This window comes from Eumetopias jubatus, unplaced genomic scaffold (assembly GCF_037043125.1).
Source record: "Eumetopias jubatus isolate StellerSeaLion01/CBP00866 unplaced genomic scaffold, mEumJub1_p1.0 scaffold_16, whole genome shotgun sequence".
NCBI lineage: Eukaryota > Metazoa > Chordata > Mammalia > Carnivora > Otariidae > Eumetopias > Eumetopias jubatus.
Window position 1 is genome coordinate 85,599,673 of NW_028274822.1, and position 26,512 is coordinate 85,626,184.

At 42.8% G+C, this 26,512-nt stretch overlaps 2 protein-coding genes across 2 annotated transcripts; both read left to right on the forward strand.

Annotated features, from left to right (window-relative positions):
- The first annotated feature begins 370 nt into the window (after positions 1-370).
- Positions 371-12,238, forward strand: GPN3 (GPN-loop GTPase 3). The gene is made up of 8 exons (XM_028116667.2): positions 371-498; positions 3,289-3,397; positions 7,897-8,064; positions 9,132-9,256; positions 10,138-10,253; positions 10,380-10,476; positions 10,987-11,115; positions 11,673-12,238. The coding sequence occupies exons 1-8, from the start codon at positions 451-453 to the stop codon at positions 11,730-11,732; spliced, it is 852 nt and encodes a 283-aa protein (XP_027972468.2). The 5' UTR covers positions 371-450; the 3' UTR covers positions 11,733-12,238.
- Positions 12,239-15,498: 3,260 nt separating this feature from the next.
- On the forward strand, positions 15,499-25,190 carry ARPC3 (actin related protein 2/3 complex subunit 3). The gene is made up of 7 exons (XM_028116637.2): positions 15,499-15,604; positions 18,416-18,515; positions 20,828-20,904; positions 22,476-22,544; positions 23,677-23,803; positions 24,338-24,432; positions 24,886-25,190. The coding sequence occupies exons 1-7, from the start codon at positions 15,599-15,601 to the stop codon at positions 24,946-24,948; spliced, it is 537 nt and encodes a 178-aa protein (XP_027972438.1). The 5' UTR covers positions 15,499-15,598; the 3' UTR covers positions 24,949-25,190.
- Positions 25,191-26,512: the final 1,322 nt, after the last annotated feature.

The window sequence follows — 26,512 nt, forward strand, 5'->3', positions numbered from 1 at the left end:
GCTAACCAAGGACCACAGTCCCCGGCGTAGGGATGCAGTGTTAGCCGTTATCCGTTATCACCAAGGCAACCAGGCGTCTCCAGTATCCCAACCGCCGATTTCCGCCAACTACTTCCGCACACACGCAAACCGCCCTCCCTCCCTTCCTCCCTCCTCCCCGCTTCCTCCCTCCTCCCCCCTTCCTCCCTCCTCCCCCCACCCCGGCCCCGCCTTAATCGCCCCCCGCCCCCAGCTGAAGTTTCCTGAGAACGCGTTTCACACGAGATTTGACCTGCGGGCCGCTCCGTAGTCAAGGATGTACTGGAACAGAAGGCACAAAGAGACTTCGGATTGCGATTGGTTCGCACGTGGTGTTCCCGGAACTCAGTGAGCGCCGCGCGAAGGCTGAAGGGAGCGGGGCGGTCGGACTCTGTTGTGCGGCGGGCCCCACCGGCTACTGGGAGCGCCGACATGCCTCGGTATGCGCAGCTGGTCATGGGCCCGGCAGGCAGCGGGAAGGTGAGGATTTGGCGGGAGAAGAAGAGAAAAGTCGGAGCTCGTGGGGAGGCAGGGAGGTTCTGGTCCGGACCGAGGGACCAGCGGGTGCGTACACTGGGGACCCTTGGGCAGCGCGCTTCTGCTGTCTGGGCTTCAGTGCTCGTTGTTGTGGTTTTGAAAGTGGAGTAACCAACGGTGGTGCTAACGTTTATATTATATTTATGCCCTAGATATTGCTTTTAAACTAACTTATTTCCAGAACAACGCTGTGAGATAGGTCCTGTTATTCTCATTTTTGCAGATGGGAATTTTACAGAAAATGAGACACAGAAAGGTTAAGTTCTTTCTTTTTTAAGATTTTATTTGACACAGAAAGAGACAGTGCGCACAAGCAGGGGGAGCCGCAGGCAGAGGGAGAAGCAGGCTCCCAAGTTGAGCAGGGAGCCCGATGTGGGACTCGATCCCAGGACACTGGGATCATGACCTGAGCCGAAGGCAGATGCTTAACCGACTGAGCCACCCAAGCGCCAGAAAAGTTAAGTTCTTTGCCCAGGATCCCACAGCTACTAAGTGACCGCTGGAATTTGAATCCAGTTTTGTGTAATTACGGAATGTGGCCCGGTCTCGCTCATAGAAAGTTCAAATGAGGTCTTAAATCACTGTTGTCAGAGCTTGAAACATGGACTTCTTGTATATAGAGGCGATTTTAGGAGGCACATGGGCCTAACATTAATGAACATTGAATCATATATTGAGAAAGTTACTCCCTTTTCAGTTCTCTTTCAGTTTGCATTGAAGTGAAATGGTCAGTTTGATGCTTTATATCTGTAATACTTCTTTAACCCCCAAGTCTCTTCAGAGATCAGATCTTAGAGCTTTTGACATTTATATTTAGCTAGAACAAAAAGAGCTTTAAGGGTATTTAATTTTATGGTTACCTTCATGTTATGATAAATATAACTGGTTTTCTATTTACAATATAGAGGTATAATTTTTTTCTTGTAAACAAGTATGAGTGGAATGATATGAGAGGCATTCAAATATAAAAATGGGTGAAGGGGGCGCCTGGGTGTCTCAGTCGGTTAAGTGTCTGCCTTCGGCTCAGGTCATGATCCCAAGGTCCTGGGATTGAGCCCTGCATCGGGCTCCTTGCTTGGCGGAGAGCCTGCTTCTCCCCCTCCCTCGGCCTGCCTGCTGCTCCCCCTGCTTGTGCTCTCTCACTCACTATCTCTCTCTCTGTGTCAAATAAAAAAATAAAAATCTTAAAAAAAAAAAAAAAAAAACACCTGCCTTCGGCTCAGGTCATGATACCCGGGTCCTGGGATTGAGCCCCATGTTGGGCTCTCTGCTCAGCAGGGAACCTGCTTCTCCTTCTCCCTCTGCCTGCCGCTCTGCCTACTTGTGCTCTCTGTCAAATAAATAAATAAAATCTTAAAAAAAATGAAGTTATTAGTCAAATAACAGGAGTGTGAGAAACACTGGAGTCTGTGGAGGTGTTGTCTGGCTTCAGTCTTGAACATACTGTTCTAAGGTTTGACCTATTCTGGGTGTAGGAGATCTACATGTGACTGTAATATAGCCCTTGCCTACCCAGAGTCTATAGTCTATTTGGGAAGACTGATAGATGCCTTGCCAATTAAAATATAGTATGATACATGGAACGGGCCTCCTCTTAGAGAGAATATATATGAAAAGTCACTAAACATGATAGAAGTTATTTCTATATTCCAGATGAATTTTCAGACTGATTGTGTTAGACAAGTATCTTCCTACAAATTCTTGATGCCTACTGTTAGAAGTACTCACTGAGCATGTTCTCTGTGCCAAGCACTGTTCTGGGCCCGGGGAATTGTGTACTGAATAAAACACACACACACGTATGCACACAAATCTCTGCTCTTGTAGAGTTTATATTCCAAATATATTAAGTGAATTAGAAATAATTATCACACATTCATTATGTACCAGTGCTAGTCCCTAGGCTTATAAAACTGAATAAAAGACATCCCTGCCTTTAAATAGACAGTGGGTAGATCAGACAAGTAGCCTAGAGATTTTAACATAGTGTGTTAAGGACTACATGAGGGATAAGGAATTCTCTAAACCAAAAGTTGCAAACTGATAGTCCATTTCCAGACTATTTATTGACCTCAGTGTGCTCTCATTTTGAAATACTCTTCCCCTGGCTTGGCAAGCACATTCACATCCCTTGGCTCAAACATAACTGCCCCCCCCCCCCCGAAACATCCCTGACTACCCTCCTTAAAGCTTTGTTTGGACTGTAATCATCTTCGTGGGGACATTGTGTGTTAGGTGCTGCATGGTATGATCAGAAGTCTTCCCTTTAAATTCCATTTGCTGCATGTTAGAGCAGCAAGGAGGCTTAGTGATCATGGAGGCCATCCCAGTTAGAGACAAGAAAACAGGGGGGTGGGGCACCTGGCGGGTTCATTTGGTGGAACATGCAACTCTTGATCTTGGGGTTAAGTTTGAGACCCATGTTGGGTGTAGAGATTACTTAAAATCTTTAAAAAAAAAAAAAAAAGAAGAGGAAGCTGAGGGGCAAAGTAGAGAAGTGCTTTCGCTAAAGTTACCAGTGAGTCCCAGCCAAGTGTGGATCTGCAGCCCAGTCAGGTGTCCCGACTCCCAGCCTGGTACCTTTCCTGGTTTCAGTCAGCTTCTCGGTCAGTGAAGGCATAGTTTTGGCCTTAGTGGACACCGATCAAGGGATTTGGGTGTCCTTTTAGGGATGCAGGAGGTAGCAGTAGACTGCCTGTCGCTTTGACCCCCTCATGCCTTGTGACATTCCAGAGCACCTACTGTGCCACCATGGTTCAGCACTGTGAAGCCCTCAATCGGTCTGTGCAAGTTGTGAACCTGGATCCTGCAGCAGAACACTTCAACTATTCCGTGATGGCTGGTGAGTCCTGAGCAGAGCCTTTCCCCTCCTTCAGGAAAAATAAGGGGGTGGAGAGGCCGTGAGTGCTGGCTGCTTGGGCACAGAAGCTGAAAACTTAATTATTACAGTCTGCTCCCCTGTTTCGTGGTTAACAGCATGAGGCTGAATGTCATCTGGTGACATCCACTCATGGTGACATGTGTGACAGTATCCTTTCTTGGTCTTTAGTTTAGGAATTAAGTGAGTAGACTCCTCCCTCATCACACTTCCCTTCTGTCCCTTTCCATGCTTAGTCCTGCTGTGGTGAATCGGGTTTACTGCAGATCATAGTTAAGTGAGCAGCTTAACTGTTTTGTTTTTAAAATTCTTTTAGGGGTGCCTTCTGCTCCTCTATCTCTTTAAAAAAAAAATATTTAATTTTTTTAGAGAGGGGGAGAGGGAGAGAGAGAATCTTAAGCAGCCTCCACACCCAGTGCGGAGCCCAGCTCAGGCCTTGATCTCACAACCGTGTCCTGAGCCAGAATCAAGAGTTGGACACTTAACTGACTGAGCCACCCCGGCGCCTCTCAAATAAAACTCTTTTTTTTTTTTTTTAAAGATTTTATTTATTTATTTGAGAGAGAGAGAGAATGAGAGATAGAAAGCACGAGAGGGAAGAAGGTCAGAGGGAGAAGCAGATTCCCCGCTGAGCAGGAAGCCCGATGCGGGACTCGATCCCGGGACTCCAGGATCATGACCTGAGCCGAAGGCAGTCGCTTAACCAACTGAGCCACCCAGGCGCCCTCAAATAAAACTCTTTTAATGTAATCATTCAGATGTCTTTGAACACCTACTTTATGCCAGACACCGGGGTTCTAGCAGAGAACAAGGCAGACATTATCCTTGCCTTCATGGACCTTTTAGCAGGGAGATGAGCAAAATGATAAACATTACAGATTGTGATAACGACTAGCAAATAGGCCGATGAAAAGAATAACTTGCTTTAGGAAAGGTAGTTGGGAAGAAGTCTCAGGAGGGGAGATTTGGGCCCAGATTCGAAGATAGTAATGTCCTCACCAAGCTGGGGAGAGGCCTTCCAAGATGAGGGAACATCAGGTCAATAAATAGCCTAGAGATAGGAAGGGGTTTGGTATGTTTCAGAAAAAGCAAAGATGTCGATGAGCTGGGGCATAATGAGTAAAGGAAAGAAGTGGGTAGGTGCTAGTAAGACATGAGAAGTTTGGCTTCTGTCCTGTTTTCTTAGTCCATTTGAGCTGCTTTAACAAAATGCCACGGACAGGGCAGCTTATGAACAACAGAAATGTATGTCTTATGGTTCTGGAGGTTGGAAGCCCAAGATCGGGGTGCCAGCATAGTTGGGTTCTGGTGAAGGTCCTCTTCTAGGTGGCAGAATGCCAACTCCCCACTGTGTCCTCACATGATGGAAGGGGGCAAGGGATCTCTCTGGGGCCTCTTATTGGAGCACGAATCCCATTCATGGGGCACCACCCTCATGACCTAATTGCCTCCCAAAGGCCCCACCTCCTAATATTATCACCTTGGGCATTAGGTTTTCAACATAAGAATTTTGAGGGGACACAGACATTCAGTTTGTAGCATCTGTCAGCAGTGGAATGCCATTGAAGGATTTAAAGCAGGGGAGAGAGGGTTGACATCTGTCACACACTTTTAAAGATAACTGGCTCTCAGATGAAAAACGGACTCTGGGGGGTCAAGAGCAGAAGCAGGGATGAGCAGGATGGCTATTGCAGATGTCTGAGTGGCTTGGACTACTGTGGTCGAGGTGGAGATACAAAGAAGCAGGTGGATTCAGTACCTACTTTGCAAGTAGAATTAGCGGCAATTCGTATACCAGAGGGGTGTAAGGAAGGAAGGAATCATCAAGGGTGACTCTCAGATATCTGACTTGAACTGCTTGAATTGCTGAAGAGAGTGTATGATACCATTTATCGGGAAGGAAGACAAATCTGTTTAGGTTTGGGGCAGTTCTCTTTGCACTTACTAAGCTTGAGACATCTGATATCTAAGAGGCACTGTCAAGGAACCAATTGGATATAATAGTCTGGGACTCGGACAAGGCCTGGCTTCAAGGTATAAATTTGCAAGTCAGCAGCGTATAGACAGAAGATAAAGTTCCGGGACCGGATGAGATCATTTTGGGAGGAGGTATGGGAGAGAAGAGAACCCAAGACCAAGCCTTGAAGCTGTCTAATCTTCAGAGTTCTGGAGGAGGGGGTAGAGTCAGTGAGGTCGGAGGAAAGCCAGGAAAGTGGAGCATCGCAGAAGCCAGGAGGAGAGACTGAAGAAAACGCTTGTGTGCTTGGTTCTGTCAGGTATGACAGAAGTTGTGGGAGATGAGGACAGAAATACAGTGGCTGTCACAGGAATACGTGGACACAGACCTGGAGGTGACTTTGCCTGGCAGTTTCAGGGCAGGGGTCTGAAGAGTGGCCTGAAGGTGATGCAGTATCAGCGGAGGAGACGAGGAAGTTTCCCTGTGAAAGGAGCAGAGAAGTGGAGTGAGAACCGGGGCTAGGAGGGTCAAGGGAGGTTGCGTTTTAACGTTGGAGATGCTAACTATGGAACAGACTTGATTGCTGAACAGAAAGATCCGGTAGAAAAAGAGAAACTGAAAACGCCAGACAGTGGGAATAACTTCAAGAGCCTGAAAGGGAAGAGGGATCCCAAACAGGTGGGGAGTTTTGCCTTCACTAGGAGTGGGGTGCTTTTATTTTTTCTTAAAAATTTTATTTTTAAGTAATCTCTATACCCACTGTGGGGCTTGAACTCACAACCCCGAGATCAAGAGTCACATGCTCCACCAACTGAGCCACCAGGTGCCCCAGGAGTGGGATGCTGCTGCTTTTGTAACCAAAGGGAAGACAGGGTAGAAGACACCATGTAATACTGGTGGTGGGAATATGAGGAATTCTCTTTTGTTGGCTTCTGATTTCTGTTAATGACATGTGTGCCATCGGGACATGAGGGTGGCTGGAAGTGAGTGTGAATGGGGTTGGGGAGGCAGGGGTTGAATGAAGAGGAGGAGGTATGAAATAGTCATCTTCCATAGGAAAAGGGATTGCAGGGGCACCTGGGTGGCACAGTCAGTTAAGCATCCGATGGCCTGATTTTGGGTCAGGTCATGATCTCGGCTGTGAGATCGAGCCCTGTGTTGGGCTCTGCACCAAGCGTAGAGCCTGCAAGATTCTCTATCTCCCTCTCCCTCTGCCCCTCAAACAAAACAAAACAAAACAAAACTTTGCATTTCTTGGGATCGTTTGGTTGCACCCAACAGAAAGCACTGAAGCCAGCTTACGTAAAAGGAGGATTTTTTTAGAAGGAATCGGGATCTCTCACAAAACCCAAGAGCAAGGCTAAATGAGAGACTAGAACTCCAAACAAAAACTAACAAACTGAAGCTAGCTTTCTCTCTGTCTCTGCCTTTTTCTCCCTCTTACAGACCAGCTTTCTCAGCTTCAGGGGGCCCAGCAAGGTGCCACCAACTGCAGGTTCACATCACTTTCTGGTCCAGATGTCTTAATGACTGACTTATGTCCTTGAGTCATCCTTTTAGAAGATCCAATCTCATTGTCCCAACTTGAGTCAGATGTTTACCCCTTGGATAGGGAGAAGAAGTGCATAAGAAGGTATTATCCACATAAACATGGCTATGAGTGAGGCAGTGCTCTGTGAACAGAGGGTGTAGGTTTGTGCACAAACATAAAAAACCTATGGGAGAAGGTTATAAGTACAGATTTCCAAAATTAGTAGTAGAAGAGAACTGTGCATATACCAGAATTTTTAAGCCCCTGGTGTAGGTGATTTAGCTACATTATCTCATAGAGCCTTCATCCTTCTACCCCAGGATATAGGAGTTTTCCCCCTTTTTATAAATAAAGAAAGTGAGGTGTGGAGAGGTTAAGTAGCTTCCCTGAGGTCATGTTAAGAAACAGCAATTGGGGGATGCCTGGGTGGCTCAGTCGGTCAAGCATCTGCCTTCAGCGCAGGTCATGATCGCAGGGTCCTGGGATCGAGTCCCACATCGGGCTCCTTGCTCTGCAGGGAGTCTGCTTCTTCCTCACCCTCTTTCACTCCCCCTGCTTGTGCTCTCTCTCTGACAAATAAATAAAGTCTTAAAAAAACACAATTGGTTTTCTTGGTTTGATTCTGTTTTAATCATTTTATTTTTTTTTAAAGATTTTATTTATTTATTTGACAGAGATATAGTAAGAGCAGGAACACAAGCAGGGGGAGTGGGAGAGGGAGGAGCAGGCTTCCTGCCAAGCAGGAAGATTATATCACATCCGTGTTTAAAGAGCTGCTCCTTTTAATGGCTATGTAGGATTCCGTTGTCTGGCTGTACAGTAATTTCATTGGTTTCCATGAACACTGCTACAGTGACTAATCATGTACAGAAATAGTTTTACATATGTGAGTTTTTACATAATTATTAACTACCACTAACGAGGATAACAACTTTTGAATGGATGTTTTTATATTCTGGGCCCTATCTTTTGCAGACATCCGGGAACTGATTGAGGTGGATGATGTCATGGAGGATGACTCTCTGCGGTTTGGTCCCAATGGAGGATTGGTATTTTGCATGGAGTACTTTGCCAATAATTTTGACTGGCTAGAGAACTGTCTTGGCCACGTAGAGGACGACTATATCCTTTTTGACTGTCCAGGTAAGTCAGCAATTTTAATATGACATTTTCCTTGAAGCTGTGCTAATTCTGTCCCCAGTGAGAGAAAGTGGACTGAGCCTTCATAGCTCTTAACTATACTGCAGTGAGGTACAAAGCTCTTATTTATTGGCTCTAACTCATTCATTGAGTTTACTGAGTGCTTAGTTCGTATGATGGGAATACCATAGAGACCCAGGCAGCCATGGTCTTTGCCTTCGTGGAGCTCACAGTCAAGTGGGAGTACTAGACAGAATTAGACAGAATGAACAAAATCACCTAGATTATCATTTAATATTAATTTGTGACAGGTGCTCCACAGGAGTAGCACAGACCATCACAGAGCAACAAGATTAGGAGGCTTCTGATCAAGTGGTCTGTAAACAGGGCTGCGGGGTGAAGGTGAGGGAGACCATGGTCCAGGCAGAGGCGCAGCGTGCCAGAAGCCTTGAGGTGGGAAGGAGTGAGGTGGGTTTGGGGCACCAAGAAGGGCAGGGTGGCTGGAGTGCTGAAAACCCAGGGAAATATCATGAGGTGAGGCTGGCGGGGGACAGATAATCACACACAGCTTCTTAAGCCAGGTTGTGGGTTTTAGACTTGAGGCTGACCTAGCTATGATCAGTTGTGGCTCTCACTTTATTTTCCCTTGCTTTTATTTTACTTTATTTTTTATTTTTAGAGAGAGTTTGTGCGCAAGGGTTGGGCGAGGGAGAGGGAGAGAGTCTTCAGCAGGCTCCATTGGAGCCCAGTGCGGGGCTCGATCTCACAACCCTGAACTCAGGACCTGAGCCGAAATCAAGAGTCAGACACTTAACCGACTGAACCACCCAGGCGCCCCCACCCCTTTTTTTTAGAGAGAGAGAGAATATTTTCCCTTGTTTTCAATTGAACCCACAGAAAAGCACATACATCCTAAGCATACAGCTTGATGGATATTCCCAAAAACACACACCTTGGTAGCACTCGCTTTTGACTCCCTTTTTAAACCATCTTATAGGAAAATTTTTTTCATGTAGTTTGATGACTACATACTTCCTGTTTGTATTAGTCTTGTCATGTTCTTCACGTAGGTCAGATTGAGTTGTATACGCACCTGCCCGTGATGAAACAGCTGGTCCAACAGCTGGAACAGTGGGAGTTCCGAGTCTGTGGAGTTTTTCTCGTTGATTCTCAGTTCATGGTGGAGTCGTTCAAGGTTTGAAGACCAGTCTTGTCGATTTTTTAGTTGTGGGTACAAGCAGATGACTGTCTCCTTTAAGGACTCTGTGATTTCACACTCTGGACATTTCAGAAACTATATTCCGGAATAATTTAGCATCCTTTATTATTCAGTTGTTGTAATGATATATTTTTAACTCAAAAATGATGTTATGATATCATATAGATTTGGGGGAACTACTTATCAAGAAAAATGAGGCAGATGCATATTTTATAAGTATTTTTAATTCTCTGAGAGCCTTTTGTCTAGTTTATAATATATTTCCCATTAATCACCCTTAAGGAATATTCAGTGGGAAAAGAGGTTAAGATACCATCTAAATTGAGATTTGTGATCACTGTAAATTTTTTTTTTTAGAGTGAGGGGAGAGGCAGAGGGAAAGGGAGAAAGAGAGTCTTAAGCCGGCTCCATGCCTAGCACGGAGCTCAATGTGGGGCTCCATCCCACAACCCTGAGATCATGATGTGAGTTGAAATCAAGAGTTGGGCACTTAACTGACTGAACCACCGAGGCGCCCCTCCACCCCCCGTAAAAGACTTTATTTTTTAGTAATCTCTACACCCAACGTGGGGCTCGAACTTACAACCCAGAGATCAAGAGTCACATGCTCTGCCAAATGAGCCAGTCCGGTGCCCCATGATCACTGTAAATTAAATCTACCTCTTCCCTCCTTATTCTCACCTTTGGAAGCCAAGGGTCAACCATCTGATTAGTGGACTGTCTTTTCTTTAGGATGAGCATTTCTTTTACTTAGGCCAGTTTTGTTTCTGTGAGGAGCAAAATCCTCTCTTTTATGTGGAGACCAGCGAATTTTGTTGGTAACAGTTCCATCTTCCCTTTTCTGTTCCCTCCTTCAGTTTATTTCTGGCATCTTGGCAGCCCTGAGTGCTATGATCTCTCTAGAAATTCCACAAGTTAACATCATGACAAAAATGGATCTGCTGAGCAAGAAAGCTAAAAAGGAAATTGAAAAGTGAGTTTACTTCTTCCATTATCGTCAGATCTTAATTGCAGAGATGTGAGGTTCTGTTAGTCTACAAATCTAGTTTCCTGATTTATTCTTCCTTTTATTCATCAGTCTTCTTTTTCACTTTCAAAGGTTTCTAGACCCAGACATGTATTCTTTATTAGACGATTCCGCAAGTGACTTAAGAAGCAAAAAATTCAAAAAATTGACTAAAGCTATATGTGGACTGGTAAGTTTTTCAAGTTTTTTTAAATGACCTGATCCCATAGCCATACCCATAGCCAGGCAGTGGCCACCGTTACGGAAAGCACAGTCCAATCCTATTTCCTTGCAAAGGGGAGGCGGGTGGGGGCAGGCTGTGGGCTGGCTGGTCAGTAATTTAATGTAGAAGTAGTTATTGCTGGGATCTGATAAGTTAACTGACGGGCCTATTATTCCAAACCATTTGGGGAGTTCAGAACTGTCCTTGCCATTTTGAAATTTCCGATGGTTGTTGAATTCAGATAAATATCTATGAAACAGTAAGTGTCTAGTTAATAAGTTAATGAGTGTTCTGGGAGGTCAGAGGTCAGGAAAATCAATGATGATTTGCTTTTGCTCTGTCTCCCTCCTTCCCCCTCCTTCCACACACAAATGTTTTTAATCAGAAGTATAACTGGTTATAAACTAAAATGTAAGTTGGAAATTAAGTATTTTGTACAGCTTCAGAATGACCCTTTATGAAATTCCCAACTTGTAGATTGATGACTACAGCATGGTTCGATTTTTGCCTTACGATCAGTCGGATGAAGAAAGCATGAACATTGTGTTACAGCATATTGATTTTGCCATTCAGTATGGAGAAGACTTAGAATTCAAAGAACCAAAGGTAATTTTTGACCATTGGCTTTTGGTAACCATGTCTGCCAGCACTCACTGGCCTCCTGCATAATCCCAGCAACTCCTCAGATTTTGTCTTAGCAGTAGTAGTAACCTGGGTGTGTCGAGGGGGGAATGTCTGAAATTGACATCTGTGCTTAACAAGCAGTATCAGTTTCATTCTACCTGATATTGAGGCACTATTACCAAGTTTCTTTGTCCTCAGGGCTTGGGGGTATGTACAAAGAGGAGATGAAATCCAGTTGAACTTGGGCCGCCCTCACATTTGTCAGTGGGAAGCCTGATAGTAGTTGTCGTAGGCCACTGTCTCAGCAAATTAGCTGAGGGTCAGCAAGTGTAAACTCAAGTACAAATGCTTCCAATGAGATTTAAGTATTTTAATTTACCACATAGCTGGAAAAATTCTATCAATCATACCTTTTGCCGCTGTAAAAGATACAGCTGGGCATTATCTCCTGGTAGAGCATTACCTGAAAAATAGGTAAGCACATACTAGGTCTAACTTAAGGGAAATGAATATTTTCTGTTTTGTTTCCTTTGTGTCAGGAACATGAAGATGACTCTTCTATGTTTGATGAATATTTTCAAGGACACCAGAAGGAATGAAGAATTTATCAGAGTAACTATATATACGTGAAGCACTTGCTACTGAACCAGCAAGACATTCTTCTCTTAGAAGGATGTGATACTAGAAGGCTACTTATTTTAATGAAAAAAGCAATACTTGGCTCTTTATCAGCAGCATGCCTGAGTCAAATTCTAGTTAGTTTGAAATGGCTGGTGTTTCAAGTGGAATCTTTTAGTATTATTTTAACAACATCAATTTAGATTTTAAATGTTGAAATTGACATGAATGCACATAGACTTGTATATAATACAAATGAGCATCTGTGGTACAGTTAGGACCCAGTCTGCCTTTATTTTTACTATTTGATTTTTATTATTTTTGAAGGTGTTTTGGAGAGGCAGGAATTATTGTAACAAAATATACACATCTGTGTCCAAAGGAGAAAAATCTGGAAGGACATAGTTAAGACCATTGCTTATCTGCATGTCTGAGTTTTCTTACATTGAAAATGTATCATTTGTGTAATTAAAAAATGAAAAGTAAATGTTTTAAAATATATATATATGTAGGGGCGCCTGGGTGGCTCAGTCATTAAGCGTCTGCCTTCGGCTCAGGTCATGACCCCCACGTCCTGGGATTGAGCCCCCCATTGGGCTCCCTGCCCAGCAGGAAGCCTGCTTCTCCCTGTCCCACTCCCCCTGCTTGTGTTCCCTCTCTCACTGTCTGTCAAATAAATAAATAAAATCTTTCAAAAAATAAATAAAAATAACATATATATGTATATAAATAAAAGAAATAGAAAGATAGCACTAACCTTTCATTACACTACTGTTTTCCAGTCAGAATTTGAAATACTCAGGGCAAATTTTTGAATGAATAAATTTGCCCAGGTGTCAAAATATAGTCCATGATTTCTTAAAAATGCAGTTTGTAGATGCTGAACATTTAAAAATTGACACTTTACTGGAATAATAACAGATGCACACAAAAATGCAAAGGACATAATTTTTTTCTTTTTAATGTGCACATTGGTTGAATTGCTTATTTCCAGTGTTTTTAAGTTCAGTAGCGTTGGGTGTGAAAGCATGCAAAGTGGCTAGTCAGTCAACAGATATTTCTCTAGCATCTACCATGGGCCAGGCCCTGCCAAAACAAAACAATCTAACTTAATGAGTTATGCAAGACCTTATGCTAAGAAATATTTTGCGTAATCTCTTTCATTTAATCCTCATAACAGGACCAAGCTTCATTTGCCATTTGGCCCTGGATTGTACAGCTAATACAATTTAAGTCCTTATAGGAAACCCACAGCTCAGGTTAAATTTTTAATCATTCTTGGGCTAGATAGCAGGAGTACACCTGCAGTGTCACATTTGATCCGTTTTAACTAAAGACATGCCAAGTGGGAGGAACCATAGCTATCAGTGGTGACTTCTGTCTGAGGGCTTAGGCTAGGGGCAAAAGTCAGGTATTTGCATCATGCTCCATTGGTGTGAGCTACTGTCATGGGGGCAATCAGGAGAGAACATGAACGGGCATCTTGGGAATGTGCTGTCCTGCTTGGGGACACACCCTTTCACGAACGGGTGAAAACACCCTGATCTCCAAGTGTTGCTAATTCTTAGAAATTTATTATTATGGAAGAAAGGAAAGGCAACTTCATTTGTTCTCGTTGCTCCTAGAGCTATTCTTCCCCGGTTCAGCTTCTGGAGAGTCTAGTATGTGCCTCTGGGCAAGAAGTGAAGGGCCAGATCGAATTTCCTTCCCCTCTGGACACAGGTTTCAAAGATGAGTATGTCCATTCCAGTCCTCAAGGAATTCATTATCTTGGCAGAGAGCCTGGCATGATTCTGTGGAAAAAATTTACGGGTGGGTGCCAGGCACTGGGGATAAAATGGGAGCACTCAGAGCAGACAGGGCCTTACTCTCATGGAGCTGACATACAGGGCCCTTGAGACCATAAGCAAGGAAACCTTGATAAGGAATGGGAAGAAATGAAAACAGTAATGAAATGGAGAGTGACTAAGGGACTACTTGGGGCTCATTGTCAAAAGAAGTTTCCTGATTGGTACTATTTGGCCAGAAACCTGAATGAGAAATTATTTGTGGGAACATAGAGCAGAGTATTCCAGTCTGAGGGACTGGCAGGAGAAATAGCCTGAGATAGCAATGAACTTGGCTCTTAAGGTGATGTTGGGGAAGATAATCAAGAGGATGTGACCACTGGTTGACCCTTGAACTGGGCCCAGGCAATGGGAGGTTCTTCCACCCCTCCCATCCCTCACTGTGGGAGATGTTCCAAGGACACAGTCTGGAGAGAATGTGTTGAGACCATTGGATGTGACTGAACCCAGTTAAGGCCTCCATATAAACTTAAAAGATTCTGGCAGGTAGGTGGGTGGAGAGATCTACTCTTACCTTGCCAGAGATAATGTTAGGAGTTAGTTGGACAGTTAGGTAGTCAGGGCCAGGGTTCCCAACAAGAAAATACGGAGTCAGGACAGCTAAAATAAAACAGCAGTGACATCCTGTTTGCAGCTTAGGACCGCACTGACATTCTGCTTTGCAGCCTTTGCAGAAATGACTTCTGCAAAATGTCCTAAAACAAAACAATTAACCACAAAAGCATTTGTCAATATCACAGGCAAGGGGCAAGTGAGACATAAACCCCCAGATGTCAGCAAAAAAAAAAAAAAAAAAAATCACGTGGACATTGACCTAATAGGTATACAGACGCAAAAGAGTTCATAAAAACACCTAAACTTAGAAACTCTGAGAGCAACCCACTTCTGTCCCCCTCCCTCTCAGGGGGCTTTGTTCTCTTGCTCAATAAACTTTGCTGCCCACCACTGTTCATCTGGTCTACCTCTTCATTCTTCGAAGTAGTGTGACCAAGAACTGCAGGCACTAAAGGGACACAAAATCCTTTAACAATAAGCCTCACAAGTAAGTTCCCTTGCTTATTAAAACCACCACCTATACATCTGGATTCTTCAGTCTGTCCTTACCCTCTGTGTAGAGTGGCCAGTTTGCAAACTGACACATGATGTGCTTTCTAGTAATAGGTAAAAAACTCCTGAACTTTCAGGATGTTCCAGGCATGTGAGTTTTAAGCATGAAACAATGAGGTAAGTACTATTCTCTCCGTTTTCAGGAAACAGGCACAGACAGGTTAATTAACTTGCCCAGAATTACACTGCCAGTAAATGTTGGAGCTGGGATTCAAACCCAGAGTCCACTTTCTCAGTTTTTACACACAAAAAACCTGAAGTACAGAGTAATACATAAATCCCTTCTCAGAGCGCTCCCCTTTACCCATTGTTAAATCCAGAACGAACCAGTTGGGTTCATTCATTCATCAAATATTTATTGATGCTCACCATGTATATCATTATTACAGATGCAGGGGATGCAATATTGTACCAAACGGACAAAATCCCAGCCTTTTTGACGTTCACATGGATGAAGAAACATACCAAAAGTAAGCTAAATAATAAAAGAATCATAACTAAGGGAAAAAGAGGGAAATAAGGATGACGCAGGGGAGTGGAGTGGGATTGAATTTAAAATAGTGTGATCCGGAGAATGATTCACTGAAAAAAAATGAACTCTGAGGAAAAACCAAGTATTCTTTAACCCAAAAACCTAGCCCTATTGTCGCGCACACTTAACGCACGCACAGCACTCACAGCCCCTGCCTAGTGCTCGGGCGCCCCCTGGCGTCCCTTCGACCGTGCGCAGCCGCAGCAGCCTGCGGCGGGACAGCAGGACCGGAAGTGCCGCGTCCTCCCCTCACCCTCCCCTTCCGCCTAACTTCCGCCTACCCCGCCCGGGCCCCCGGACCGGAAGCGCCGCGCTCGAACCCCAACCTCCTCGTCTGGCTTGAAACACCGGCGCCGCCAAGATGCCGGTACGGGGGCCCGATTCGCGGTGTGGGGAGATGGCGAGAGCTGGGGGGGAGCGGCGAGAAATCGTGCGTGAGCTGAGAGAAGTGGGCGGAGGAGGGCAGAGAAGAAGCGGGGCCTGAGGAGGGGAGAAGCGAGGAAAGGCCGGTCGCTGTAGGATTGGGTCGGCCCGGGGGTGTCGGCCAGGGGGGACGGGGCCGCGGCAGAGTGGGCAGAGACCCTGAGCGTGCAGAGGAGGCTGCCTCGTCCCCTCCCGCCCCCCTCGTTCCAGTGCTGACCCCTTCTCTCGCTCTTTCTGTACTCCCCTACTCCAGCAGGATCCCCGAAGATTCACTCGAGCTGAGAAGCCAAGGGCTGTGCTTTTTATTTTTAATTTCTCAAGTCTGGGGTCCGGCTTCTCCTTTTTCTCCCTGCCACAGGCCCACTTCCTCCTCAACCCCAGGGGGCGGGGGCGGGTCCCTCCCGCTGCTCGTCACTGTCATACTCCACTTCCCGGACTCCTCCTCTGTCTCCCCGGCGGTGGTGGCCACGCTTAGCTGCTGGGTGTAGGGGCCGCCGGAGCAGCTGCAGGGTCCGCTCCTGGTTTCTGTTTTCGTGCGCATCCGAGTAAGAGTAAAATTGACTGTAGTCTGGTTGTCCTTCATTTCTGACAGCCAGTCTGGTGGGGTGAATTTATCGCCATCATGGTCTCCATTTTGCAGATGAGGAAAAGGAGCTTCAATAACGTGATTACTCACACAAAAAACATTAGTGAGCACCTGCTGCATGCCAAGTACTGTTACAGCAGTGACTAAGGCCAACAAATCCCTACGCCCAAGGAGTTTACCTTCTAATGGGGAGACAGACAAACATGTAAATGGAAATAAAGAAAAAAGATAGTTTTAAAGTTTTTGTTTTTGTTTTTGAGAGAGAGAGAGAGAGAGAGTGGGAGCACGCTGGGGGGTCGGAGAGCAGAGGCAGAGGGACAAGCAGACTCCACCGCTGAGCACAGTGCCCGGAGCCCCCTGGGGGGCTCTATCCCACCCCCTGAGATCCTGACCTGAGCCTAAATCGAGAGTCTATGGCTTAGCCGACTGAGCCACCCAGGCACCCCTAAGATAGGTTTAGATAGTGACAAATGTGTTGAAGAAAATAGATGGGTAACAAGACAGCTGGTGAAGGGGAGAGTGGAGGCTGCTTTAGATGAAGCATACCTGTGACAAAAAGGAGCAAGCCATAGTTAGCGATACTTACTTAAGGAATCCGGTGGGTACCATTCAAAGCCTGCTCTGTGCCAGACAGGCACTGAGCTACACACGGCATGTAAGTTATCCCATTTAATCCTCACAGTGACCCTGTGAAGTAGATACTCATTGTTCCCATTTTGCAGAGGAGGAAATTGAGGCTCAGAGAAGTATAGTAACTTACCCAACTTTTCGGTACTAGTGGTAAAGCCAGATTTTAAGCTGGGACTTTATAAAGTCCTGTGCTCATTCCTGGACTTTGCTGTGATTTCTTGTTTATTACCTGCCTCTTCCATTAGCTTGAAGGTTCTTCAAGGGCAGAGATCTTACTGGTCTTGCATACCATTTATCACCATGCCTTGCACATAGAAGGTGCTTGATAATCATTTGGTGGATCAATGAATATGTGAATATATGAATGAAGCACAGGTATGCTTCTTGTATTACTAAAAGCCAGACATCTTGTAAAAAGCAGAACTAGGAATCAGCATACAAATTGCTCTCATAAATGTGATTTCCCCTGCTCCTTTAATTCACACCTACCCAATGAGGGCAGTAGATAACTCTTCATTTTATAAATTTGGAAACAAGCTAAGAGAAGAAAAGTGATGTCTTGGTCAAACATAGCCAGGAAGTGGCAGAACTAAAAAGCCAGTGCTTGAGTTCTGGTTTAACTATAGCTGGGGGGGTAGGGGGGACGGTGTACCCCTGATTTATTATAGTGTCTGCCTATTTCTGTAGCATAAATACTCCCACCAGTTACCAATGTAATATCACTGAACATGGAATTGGAGGATGCACAGTAGCACACCATTGCATAGTATTTCTGCCACAAAGTTACAAAAATTATAAATAACCTTAAGATCATAAACAATAGTAAAATAATTTTTTAAAATAGGAAGTAATGAATTTTGAGTATTACCTTTGTTTTTAATATAATTAATTGCAAATTTATATAATTTAATTTTTAGTAACGGCTGTGTTTAACAACAGCTTGCCTCAAAATTTGTCAAAATTCCTCAAAATTTAGGGGCGCCTGGCTGGCTCAGTCAGAAGAGCATGTAACTCTTGATCTCAGGATTGTGAGTTCAAGCCCCATGTGGGGTGTAGAGATTACTTAAATAAATAAAAATATTTTAGAAAATTGCTCAAGGGGCGCCTGGGTGGCTCAGTCAGTTAGGCGTCTTGCCTTCAGCTCTGGCCATGATCTAGGGGTTCTGGGATCGAGCCCCACATTGGGCTCTCTGCTTGGTGAGGAGCCTGCTTCTCCCTCCCCCTTTGCTGCTCCCCCCTCCCCCACTTGTGCTCTCTCACTCTTGCTCGCTCTCAGGTAAATAAAATCTTTAAAAAATATAAAATAAAAATTTAAAAATAAAATAAATAAAAATTTTAAATTGCTCAAAATTTAACATTCAGTTTTCATGAGCCAGTAAAAGCCAGCTCCAGCATATTGCTGCTACCATCCCTTTTTCCTCCTCTCCTAGTTAGTCTTGGGTGGGTTCCTCTTTATTTCCTTTGTAAAAATGTTACTTGTCTGCCCCGCTGACGTTTGCTCTCTTTGTCTCCGTATTCTTACCTGGCTTGCCACTACAGGCTTACCACTCTTCTCTCATGGACCCTGACACCAAACTCATTGGAAACATGGCACTGTTGCCTATCAGAAGTCAGTTCAAAGGACCTGCCCCTAGAGAGAGTAAGTTGAAACTTCTTTCCATTATTTTCAGATTTTAGTAGGAAACATCTAGCAACTCTCTGACATTATCAAATCAGGCAAATTCTTAGCCCAGTCCTCTGTCTCACACTGCTCTTGTATTTTCTGTTTCCTTGATAGATATTGCCCCTCTAGACCTTTCAAGATCACGTATGTTGTATTGAGTAAGAAAGTGTATTATTGCCGCTGAGTTCTCTTGGATATTTTTTTGAGAGGGAAGAGGAAATGTCCTTAATTCTCGACACTGTTCTGTCATCGCTCTCAGTTCTTACAAAGTGATCTAATGCTGCTACTTCTATAGAATACCATGTCCCCATTGTTTTTCTGTCATAAGGCTGGAGAAAAAAATCCAAAACATTTTAACCCCTTCCCCCATCTATATCTACTTCCTTTAGTCATTCTTCAGGATCTTCATTTTCAGCAGTACCTTGATCTTAAATCTTAAGTGTCCTGTATAACATTACACATTCTTTCTTTTGCTTTTCTCAATTTTATATCTTTACTTTCTTTTTTGGTACTCACTTTCTCTTTTTTCGAACCATTTCTTACTGTTTAGAAAGCCCCATTCTTTTTAGACTCTTCTGACACATTCTGAGATGTTCTGCCAACAGTATAATTTTGTATTATATTAGACATGGTTTCCTTGCACCCAGAAAGCATCTGCACTGAGTTCCATTCAAGGTTTTTAAGACCATGGTTTTCATTGCCAATTCTGTACTGACCCCATCTTCATTCCTCTGCCATACTCTTTGACGTGACCTCTTTTTAATTTTGTTTTCAACATCAGTTGGAAGTTCAGTAAACTGAATAAATTTGGTGAATCACCACAGTTTTTACTTGATGCCAAGATGAAGGAAAAGGAACAGATGAGGAAAAAAAAAAAGACCAAAAAGAAGAAAAATAATCTAAAAGAAATACAGTGTAAAGAAAGAATAAAAAAATCAATGTTGTCCCAGATTCCTTGAGAAGAACCCTTTCAGATCTTTACAGAATACCATGTAGCATATCAGAAGATGCAGTTGACCGAGGCTGGAGTTTATCTAATTACCACCTCTGCAACAATTCATGGGCCCTTGAGGGAGAACAGGACCCCAAGAAACCAGATCTTCATGGTTTCTGTAGATAAGGAATGACCTGTTACTCTTCCCCAGGGGGCAGGATTAGAATGAACTGGAATCATGAAGGAGTACAAGCCTATGCTGGAGCTAAATAACTGTTAGCATCAATCAAGTTCATTTATTTACATTCATCAGACACCTTTTTAACACCTTTATGTGCCAAACATCCTTCTAGGTTCCAAATCTTTTAGCCCACTCCCCACCCCCACATTGTTACGTTTAGAACTAACTGGTTTTGTAAACACTGAATCCTCTGAGGAAGCGTCCTTTCTGCAGATAAGAAAATTGCAAGAACAGGAGTCTAGAGTTAGAATTCTGTTGAAATTCTTTAGCAGGGGAACGGGCAGGGTTAAAGACAGCTGAATCAGAGTGCTAAACCTCCAGGATTACTTCGCATTTCTGTGGTGTGAGAGGGATAGTGGTTATGGACAAGAAATATAAATAACTCTCTGAAAAACAAAAACAAAACTGTCACTGCATTGCTGCACCCGCCTGCCGGATATCAAGACCCTGGGATTTTGACCTTTTTGAAATAAGAAAAGGAAAACAAAAAACTGCCCAAGAAATTGTATAATGAGATCTGTCTTTGTCACAACAGTATTTCTGGCTTTTCTCAGTCTCCAGCCACCTAGAACAGCTTGTACAAGTATATTTTAAGTCACAGTTTTCATAAAAAGAAAGACGCATGTGTGAACCCAGTGTGTTCCTAAATGACAATTGAGATTTTTTTCCCCCTGAAACTGCAGTATGTTAATTCATATAAAATTACATTGAACACTTTTTATTTTTAAACAGCATTTTATCAAAGTTAGTCTGTCTCAGTCTATTTTTATAAATGCATTGAGAGATGTCTGAAATGATGTTCACCAAATGTTAATAGTAGTTATTTCTAGGCAGTGAGATTTAGGGTGAAAATAAAATATTTTTCTGTACTGATTAATTTGTTTCTAATGAGTAGACTTTTTATAGAAACAGTAGAGCTATCAAAATAAACCATGTGCTTATTTTTCTAGAAATTGTTTCTGAAGACCTTACATTTCAATGGCCTCATTTTATTTCACTCAACTCTAAGACTTTGACCATTGAGCTGGGTTTTTTTTTCTCTATAGCTTTGTTAAGTGTTATTTTTACATTTAGCTGTTGTTCTCTGCCTTTCTCCCCTTGTGTCCTGTTTAGCAAAAGATACAGATATTGTGGATGAAGCCATCTATTACTTTAAGGCCAATGTCTTCTTCAAAAACTATGAGATTAAGGTAAAGTACAGAGCTTTTAATATTTAATTTAGTATTCTGATGGGGATAATAATCTGCCTGGCACTCAGGGTTGTTCTGAGGAGTAAATAAAATTGATTGAGCTTGCATGACCTTAAAAACCCAGAATAATACTTAATATTAGATTCTGTATCAGTATTAGTTTCTCATTTTTCTCCAAAGTCTATACCATGGTTCAGCAAACTATAGCCTGAGGGCCAAATCTGGCCCACTGCCTCTTTTTCTAAATAAAATTTTATTGGAACACAGCCACATTCATTTTTTAATATATTGTCTATGGCTGCTTTCATGCCACAGCAGCTGGGTCGAATAGTTGTGACAAAGACTGTTTGGCCCACAAAACCTAAAATATTTAATATCTAGTCTTTTCTAGAGGAAGTTTGCCAACCCATGATCTAGACACTTTTATTCATTCAACATTAATAAAGCACCTACTATGTGCCAGTCCAAAACTAAAAAAATTCTACATTGTAGCAATGTTATTTTTAAATACTTTTGTGTCCTGGACCCTGAGATGGAGAAATAAAGTTCAGTGATCCTGACCCTTCCCTCAGCTACCTTTTCTTCCTTTCTGCTCTTAGTTCTTGTGAGGAATGAGGTCAAAAGGAAGTTTAGAAGGAGGGTGGCAGAAAAGAAGAGGGAGAAATGGGGAAAAAAAAAGAACTTTTCTGAGTTCTTCCTATGAGCAAGTTACAGGAATGTCCACAACTTTCCTTGATAATATTCTAGAATATGGAACTTCAGCCTCTCCTTGACAAACTTTGACCTTTTGGAATCAAACAGGGTGTGAAATCTTTTTTGCAGGCTCTTGGTCTACAAGTTGTAGTCTAAACATCCTATGATATTCATGGTGTTTTTTGTATTTAATGCTCGGTCTAAGTGTGATGTTTGTAGTAGGTGTAAATAAATGTAATTCTGCCACATTTCATTCTCTGCTGAATGTCATATGCCCTTAAAAATAGGGGCAGGTGCAGTTTTTTTTTTTTAACTGTAAATCTGTGTTAAATCAGACCTGAAGTACATGCCACTTCTGCTCAACATCCAATCTTCGCATTTTCCTTTTGCTTAGATCAAGAGTTGGGCTCTTGGAGCTCTTCAGGAACAAGAAACACGTGAAATAGCTGTTTCCTCCTTTAGAGTCAGGAATGCTTTTGTTCTCGGCACAGATCCTGAAGTGAGAAGGTTTTAAAAATTAGCCGACCATATGGTACACCTCAGGCTTTCCAAGCAGCTCTGTTAAACTCTCCTTCCTACACGGAGGGAGGGGCTGTTGGCACGACATCCTGGGACCCAGAGGCAGGGCCGCCCCACAGCTCTGGATGGCAGGAGGTGGCTCCCTCCCCCGGGGCAGACAGAAAGGTGGCTTGGGAAGACTGCATTTGGTGAATGGGAACTGTTGATGCTGTAGGAACTACACTTGCACAGTGTTCAGTTGATACTCAAAAGACAAAGCTTGAATTCATTTATTACATGTGATTGTTATGTTTTGATCAGGACTGTTTTTAACTTTTGTTCCTCCCTCACCCTTCCTCCCCCCACCCCGGCCCCTGCAGAATGAAGCTGATAGAACCTTGATATATATAACTCTGTACATTTCTGAGTGTCTAAAGAAACTCCAAAAGGTAATTAAACTTGGATGATTGTCTATCAGAAAAAACACAGTACTGATACATGTTCACCCTCCTAGCTATCTGGACTCGTTGAGACTTTAAGGTCAAGTAGATAATACTTCCTCCCACTTAGAGCATGTACCTAAGAGGACAATCTGAATGTGGATTCTAAACAGTAGTTTAGTTGACTAATGAGAAGGTAAGGGGCTGGTGTTTTAAGGCTTTGCATGTATTTTCCCAAGACAGAAATCTTTCTCAGCCCCAGGTTAAGAACCAAGAACCTCTGGGCCAAAGATATAATTCAAGGGTTCATGAGCTTGAGTGGGAAAAAGATTACGTCTGTCTTTTCACTAACTTGTAACTGAGATTTAGCATTTACATTAATTACTAATGTAGGCAACAACCCACAGCATTAGCCATACCTGTAACTTTTTCTCCAGTAAAAATCACATCATTTTTGCATTTTCCTTTTTTTTTTAAGATTTTATTTATTTATTTGACAGAGCACAAGCAGGGGAAGTGGGAGAGGGAGAAGCAGGCTCCCCGCCCCCACAGCATTTTCATATTACATTTAGAGTTGAAGTTATTTTGAAATTTTATTTTCACTCATTACTACTTCAAATTTTCGTTATTAGGCCCATTGCATTAATAAAGAAGCACATGCATGTGTGTGTCATAAATTTGGCTTTTTAATATTGTAATTATTGTGTTTGACTATAATTGATTTCTTTTGCAATTTTGTGTATTTTATTTTATTCATTTAAAACATTATTCTGGGGATGCCTAGGTGGCTCCGTCAGTTAAGCATCTGCCTTTGGCTCAGGTCATGATCCCAGGGATCGAGCCTGGGATCGAGTTCCATACTGGGCTCCTTGCCCAGCAGGGAGCCTGCTTCTCCCTCTGCTGCTCCCCCTGTTTGTGCGTGCTCTCTCTCTGACAAATAAATGAATAAAATCTTTTAAGTAAGTAAAACAATAAAATGAATAAAACATTATTCTGAGGAGTCCACAGACTTCCCTGGATTGCAGAAGGGCACCCAAATACATTAGTAATCCTAGGCATATCTACTTAGACTGAAAAAAATTACAAATTGGATGTTATTATCCTTTTCTCTGTAAAGTATGTGTGTATAATTTTTTTTTAGTGCAATTCCAAAAGCCAAGGTGAAAAAGAAATGTATACACTGGGAATCACTAATTTTCCCATTCCTGGAGAGCCTGGTTTTCCACTTAATGCAATTTATGCCAAACCTGCAAACAAACAGGAAGATGGTAAGAACAGGGTTTCTTCCTTCCTCTCTATGGCACAAGATTTCCTCCATTTGACTTTTTACCCCCCTTCTTTCCTTGTCTTGATTGGTGTACAGGTGGAGAGTGGAATCATAACATGGATATTATCTTACCAGTAACTCTCACAAAAGATTCTTGGCGGGACGCCTGGGTGGCTCAGTAGGTTGAGCCACTGCCTTCAGCTCAGGTCATGATCCCAGAGTCCGGGGATCGAGTCCCATATCAGGCTCCCTGCTCAGTGGCGAGTCTGCTTCTCCCTCTGCCTGCCTCTCCCCTTGCTTGTGTGCTCTCTCTCTCTAATCCTGGAAAAAAAAAAAGATTCTTGGCAACAAGTACAACACATAGAGAATCTTTTGAACCAAAATAGTTATAAAACCATTGGGACTATCATTTCTTTTTCTTAATCCTATTTGAATGTGTAGAAGTGTATTGCCAGCGTCATTGTGCAGACCAGCAACCAGCCCATGGGGGATGCATTCTCAGGATTTTTTTTATTCTGCCTGTTCCTTATTTTAGAGGTGATGAGGGCCTACTTACAGCAGCTGAGACAAGAGACTGGACTGAGACTTTGTGAGAAAGTTTTTGACCCTCAGAATGATAAACCTAGCAAGGTAAGACCCTCTTTCTTACCTATTTAGTTGATAAATAACCTTTTATCATGTAGCTACTATTAAACTAAAGTTTTCTATGGTGAGAATACTTTTGAGTTTCTGCATTGCAGTGTTGCTTAACTACACGGTAGGGATTCACTGAGTCACACTGCATAATGAATTGTATATAATAAACATTTTTGGTTGTTTGTTCTTATGTTAGGGCATTGTAAACCCATAGGGCAGATTTTTTGTGTGAGATACCTTGAATGTATTACATTTTTTTGTCGTCATTATTTTGACTTGTGAGTCAAAAAAACATTTTTTTAACATGTTGCCAAGAAGTTTATAACATAAGGGATGACAGACCAAGATTAAATTTTGTTATTACATAAATTCCTATTCTGACCTTACCTTGAACTTGCATTGTGATTTGACCACCACTCTTCATTCTGTTTTATCCCCTCTTGCTAGTGGTGGACTTGCTTTGTGAAGAGACAGTTCATGAACAAGAGTCTTTCAGGACCTGGACAGTGAAAGGAGCCTGAGCAGACACTTTCCACAGCCGTGGGCAGCATTTTACAGCAAGGTGTACACAGTTATTTGCCTTTATTTGATAAAGTTTTATACAGAAGAGAGAAGAGAGCATGTCTTCACTTGAAGAGCTCTTTTATCAAGAATTTGGGGCGGGGAGGGAAGAATGGGTGATTTGAAATTTTCTGCAGTATTAAGCTGGTGCTTAATAAAAATAAGTAAGAATAAAGAAATTTCTAACATTCCATGTCAAAAAACTTTACTGCTTATCTTTGACATTCACTTAAAATTTTTTTGAGATAATATTCACCCTTTTAAAGTGTACAATTCACAGGTGCGGATGGCTCAGTCGGCTAAGCATCCGTGTCTTGATCGCAATTCAGGTCTTGATCTCAGGGTCATGAGTTCAAGCCCCACATTGGGCTCCATGCTGGGGGTGTGGAGCCTACTTAAATACACACATACATACAATTCAATGGCAGACACCCTCCCCCATTCTTTTCCTCTCCCCCTGACTACCCACCCCTCAGCCCCCAGCAACCACTGATCTACTTTCTGTCTCTATAGATCTGCCTCTTCTGGACATTTCACATAATGGGATCATATAACGTGGCTTTTTTGTGTCTGGTTTCTTTCACTTAGAATAATGTTTTCAAGGGCGCCTGGGTGGCTCACTTGGTTAAGCGACTGCCTTCAGCTCAGGTCATGATCCTGGAGTCCCGGGATCGAGTCCTGCATCGGGCTCCCCGCTCAGCGGGGAGTCTGCTTCTCCCTCTGACCTTCCCCCCTCTCCTGCTCTCTCTCATTCTCTCTCTCAAATAAATAAAATCCTAAATAAAAAAAAGAATAATGTTTTCAAGGTTCATCCATGTTACTAATAGTGGAGAACTAATAGTTCTCCATTCCTTTCCTTTTTTCTTTATTGTGGTAAAACATACGTAACATTACCATTTTAACCATTTTTAAGTGTAGTTCACTGGTATTAATTACATTCCCAATGCTGTGCAACCATCACCACTATGCATTTCCAAAACTTTCTCAGTACCCCAAACAGAAACACTAACCATTAAACTACTGGTGATTGTAACCCCCAGCTCCTGGTAATCTCTACTTTCAACCTCTAAATTTGCCTATTATGGTACCTCATGTAAGTGGAATCCAACAACATTTGTCCTTTCATATCTGGCTTCTTTTACTTAGCATAATGTCTTCAAGATTCATCTATATTTCAGCCTGTGTCAATACTTCATTCCTTTTTATGGCTGAATAATACTCCAGTATACACACTGGACACACAATGGAATATTATATATATGTAGTTTTATATATATATATAATATATATATATATCCCATTTTGTTTATCCATCAGTTTATGGACATCTGGATGGTTTCCAAGTTTGGGCTGTTACAATGTTGCAGGACATTCCTGTACAAATTTTTGTGTGGACATAGATTTCCATTTCTCTTGGTTCTATACCTATATTCTTTGCCCATTTTTTAACTTGAATTATTTATCTTTTGTCAAGTTGTAAGAGTTCTTTGTATGTATTCTGAATACTAGCCCT

Excerpts from the sequence above, each read along its gene's own strand:
- GPN3 (XM_028116667.2), top strand. The coding sequence starts at position 451 with ATGCCTCGGTATGCGCAGCTGGTCATGGGCCCGGCAGGCAGCGGGAAG. Across the intron at positions 9,257-10,137 it reads TCATGGTGGAGTCGTTCAAG|TTTATTTCTGGCATCTTGGC; the intron begins GTTTGAAGACCA and ends TCCCTCCTTCAG. Across the intron at positions 10,477-10,986 it reads CTAAAGCTATATGTGGACTG|ATTGATGACTACAGCATGGT; the intron begins GTAAGTTTTTCA and ends CCCAACTTGTAG.
- ARPC3 (XM_028116637.2), top strand. Across the intron at positions 22,545-23,676 it reads GTCTAAAGAAACTCCAAAAG|TGCAATTCCAAAAGCCAAGG; the intron begins GTAATTAAACTT and ends ATTTTTTTTTAG. Across the intron at positions 24,433-24,885 it reads AGAATGATAAACCTAGCAAG|TGGTGGACTTGCTTTGTGAA; the intron begins GTAAGACCCTCT and ends CCCTCTTGCTAG.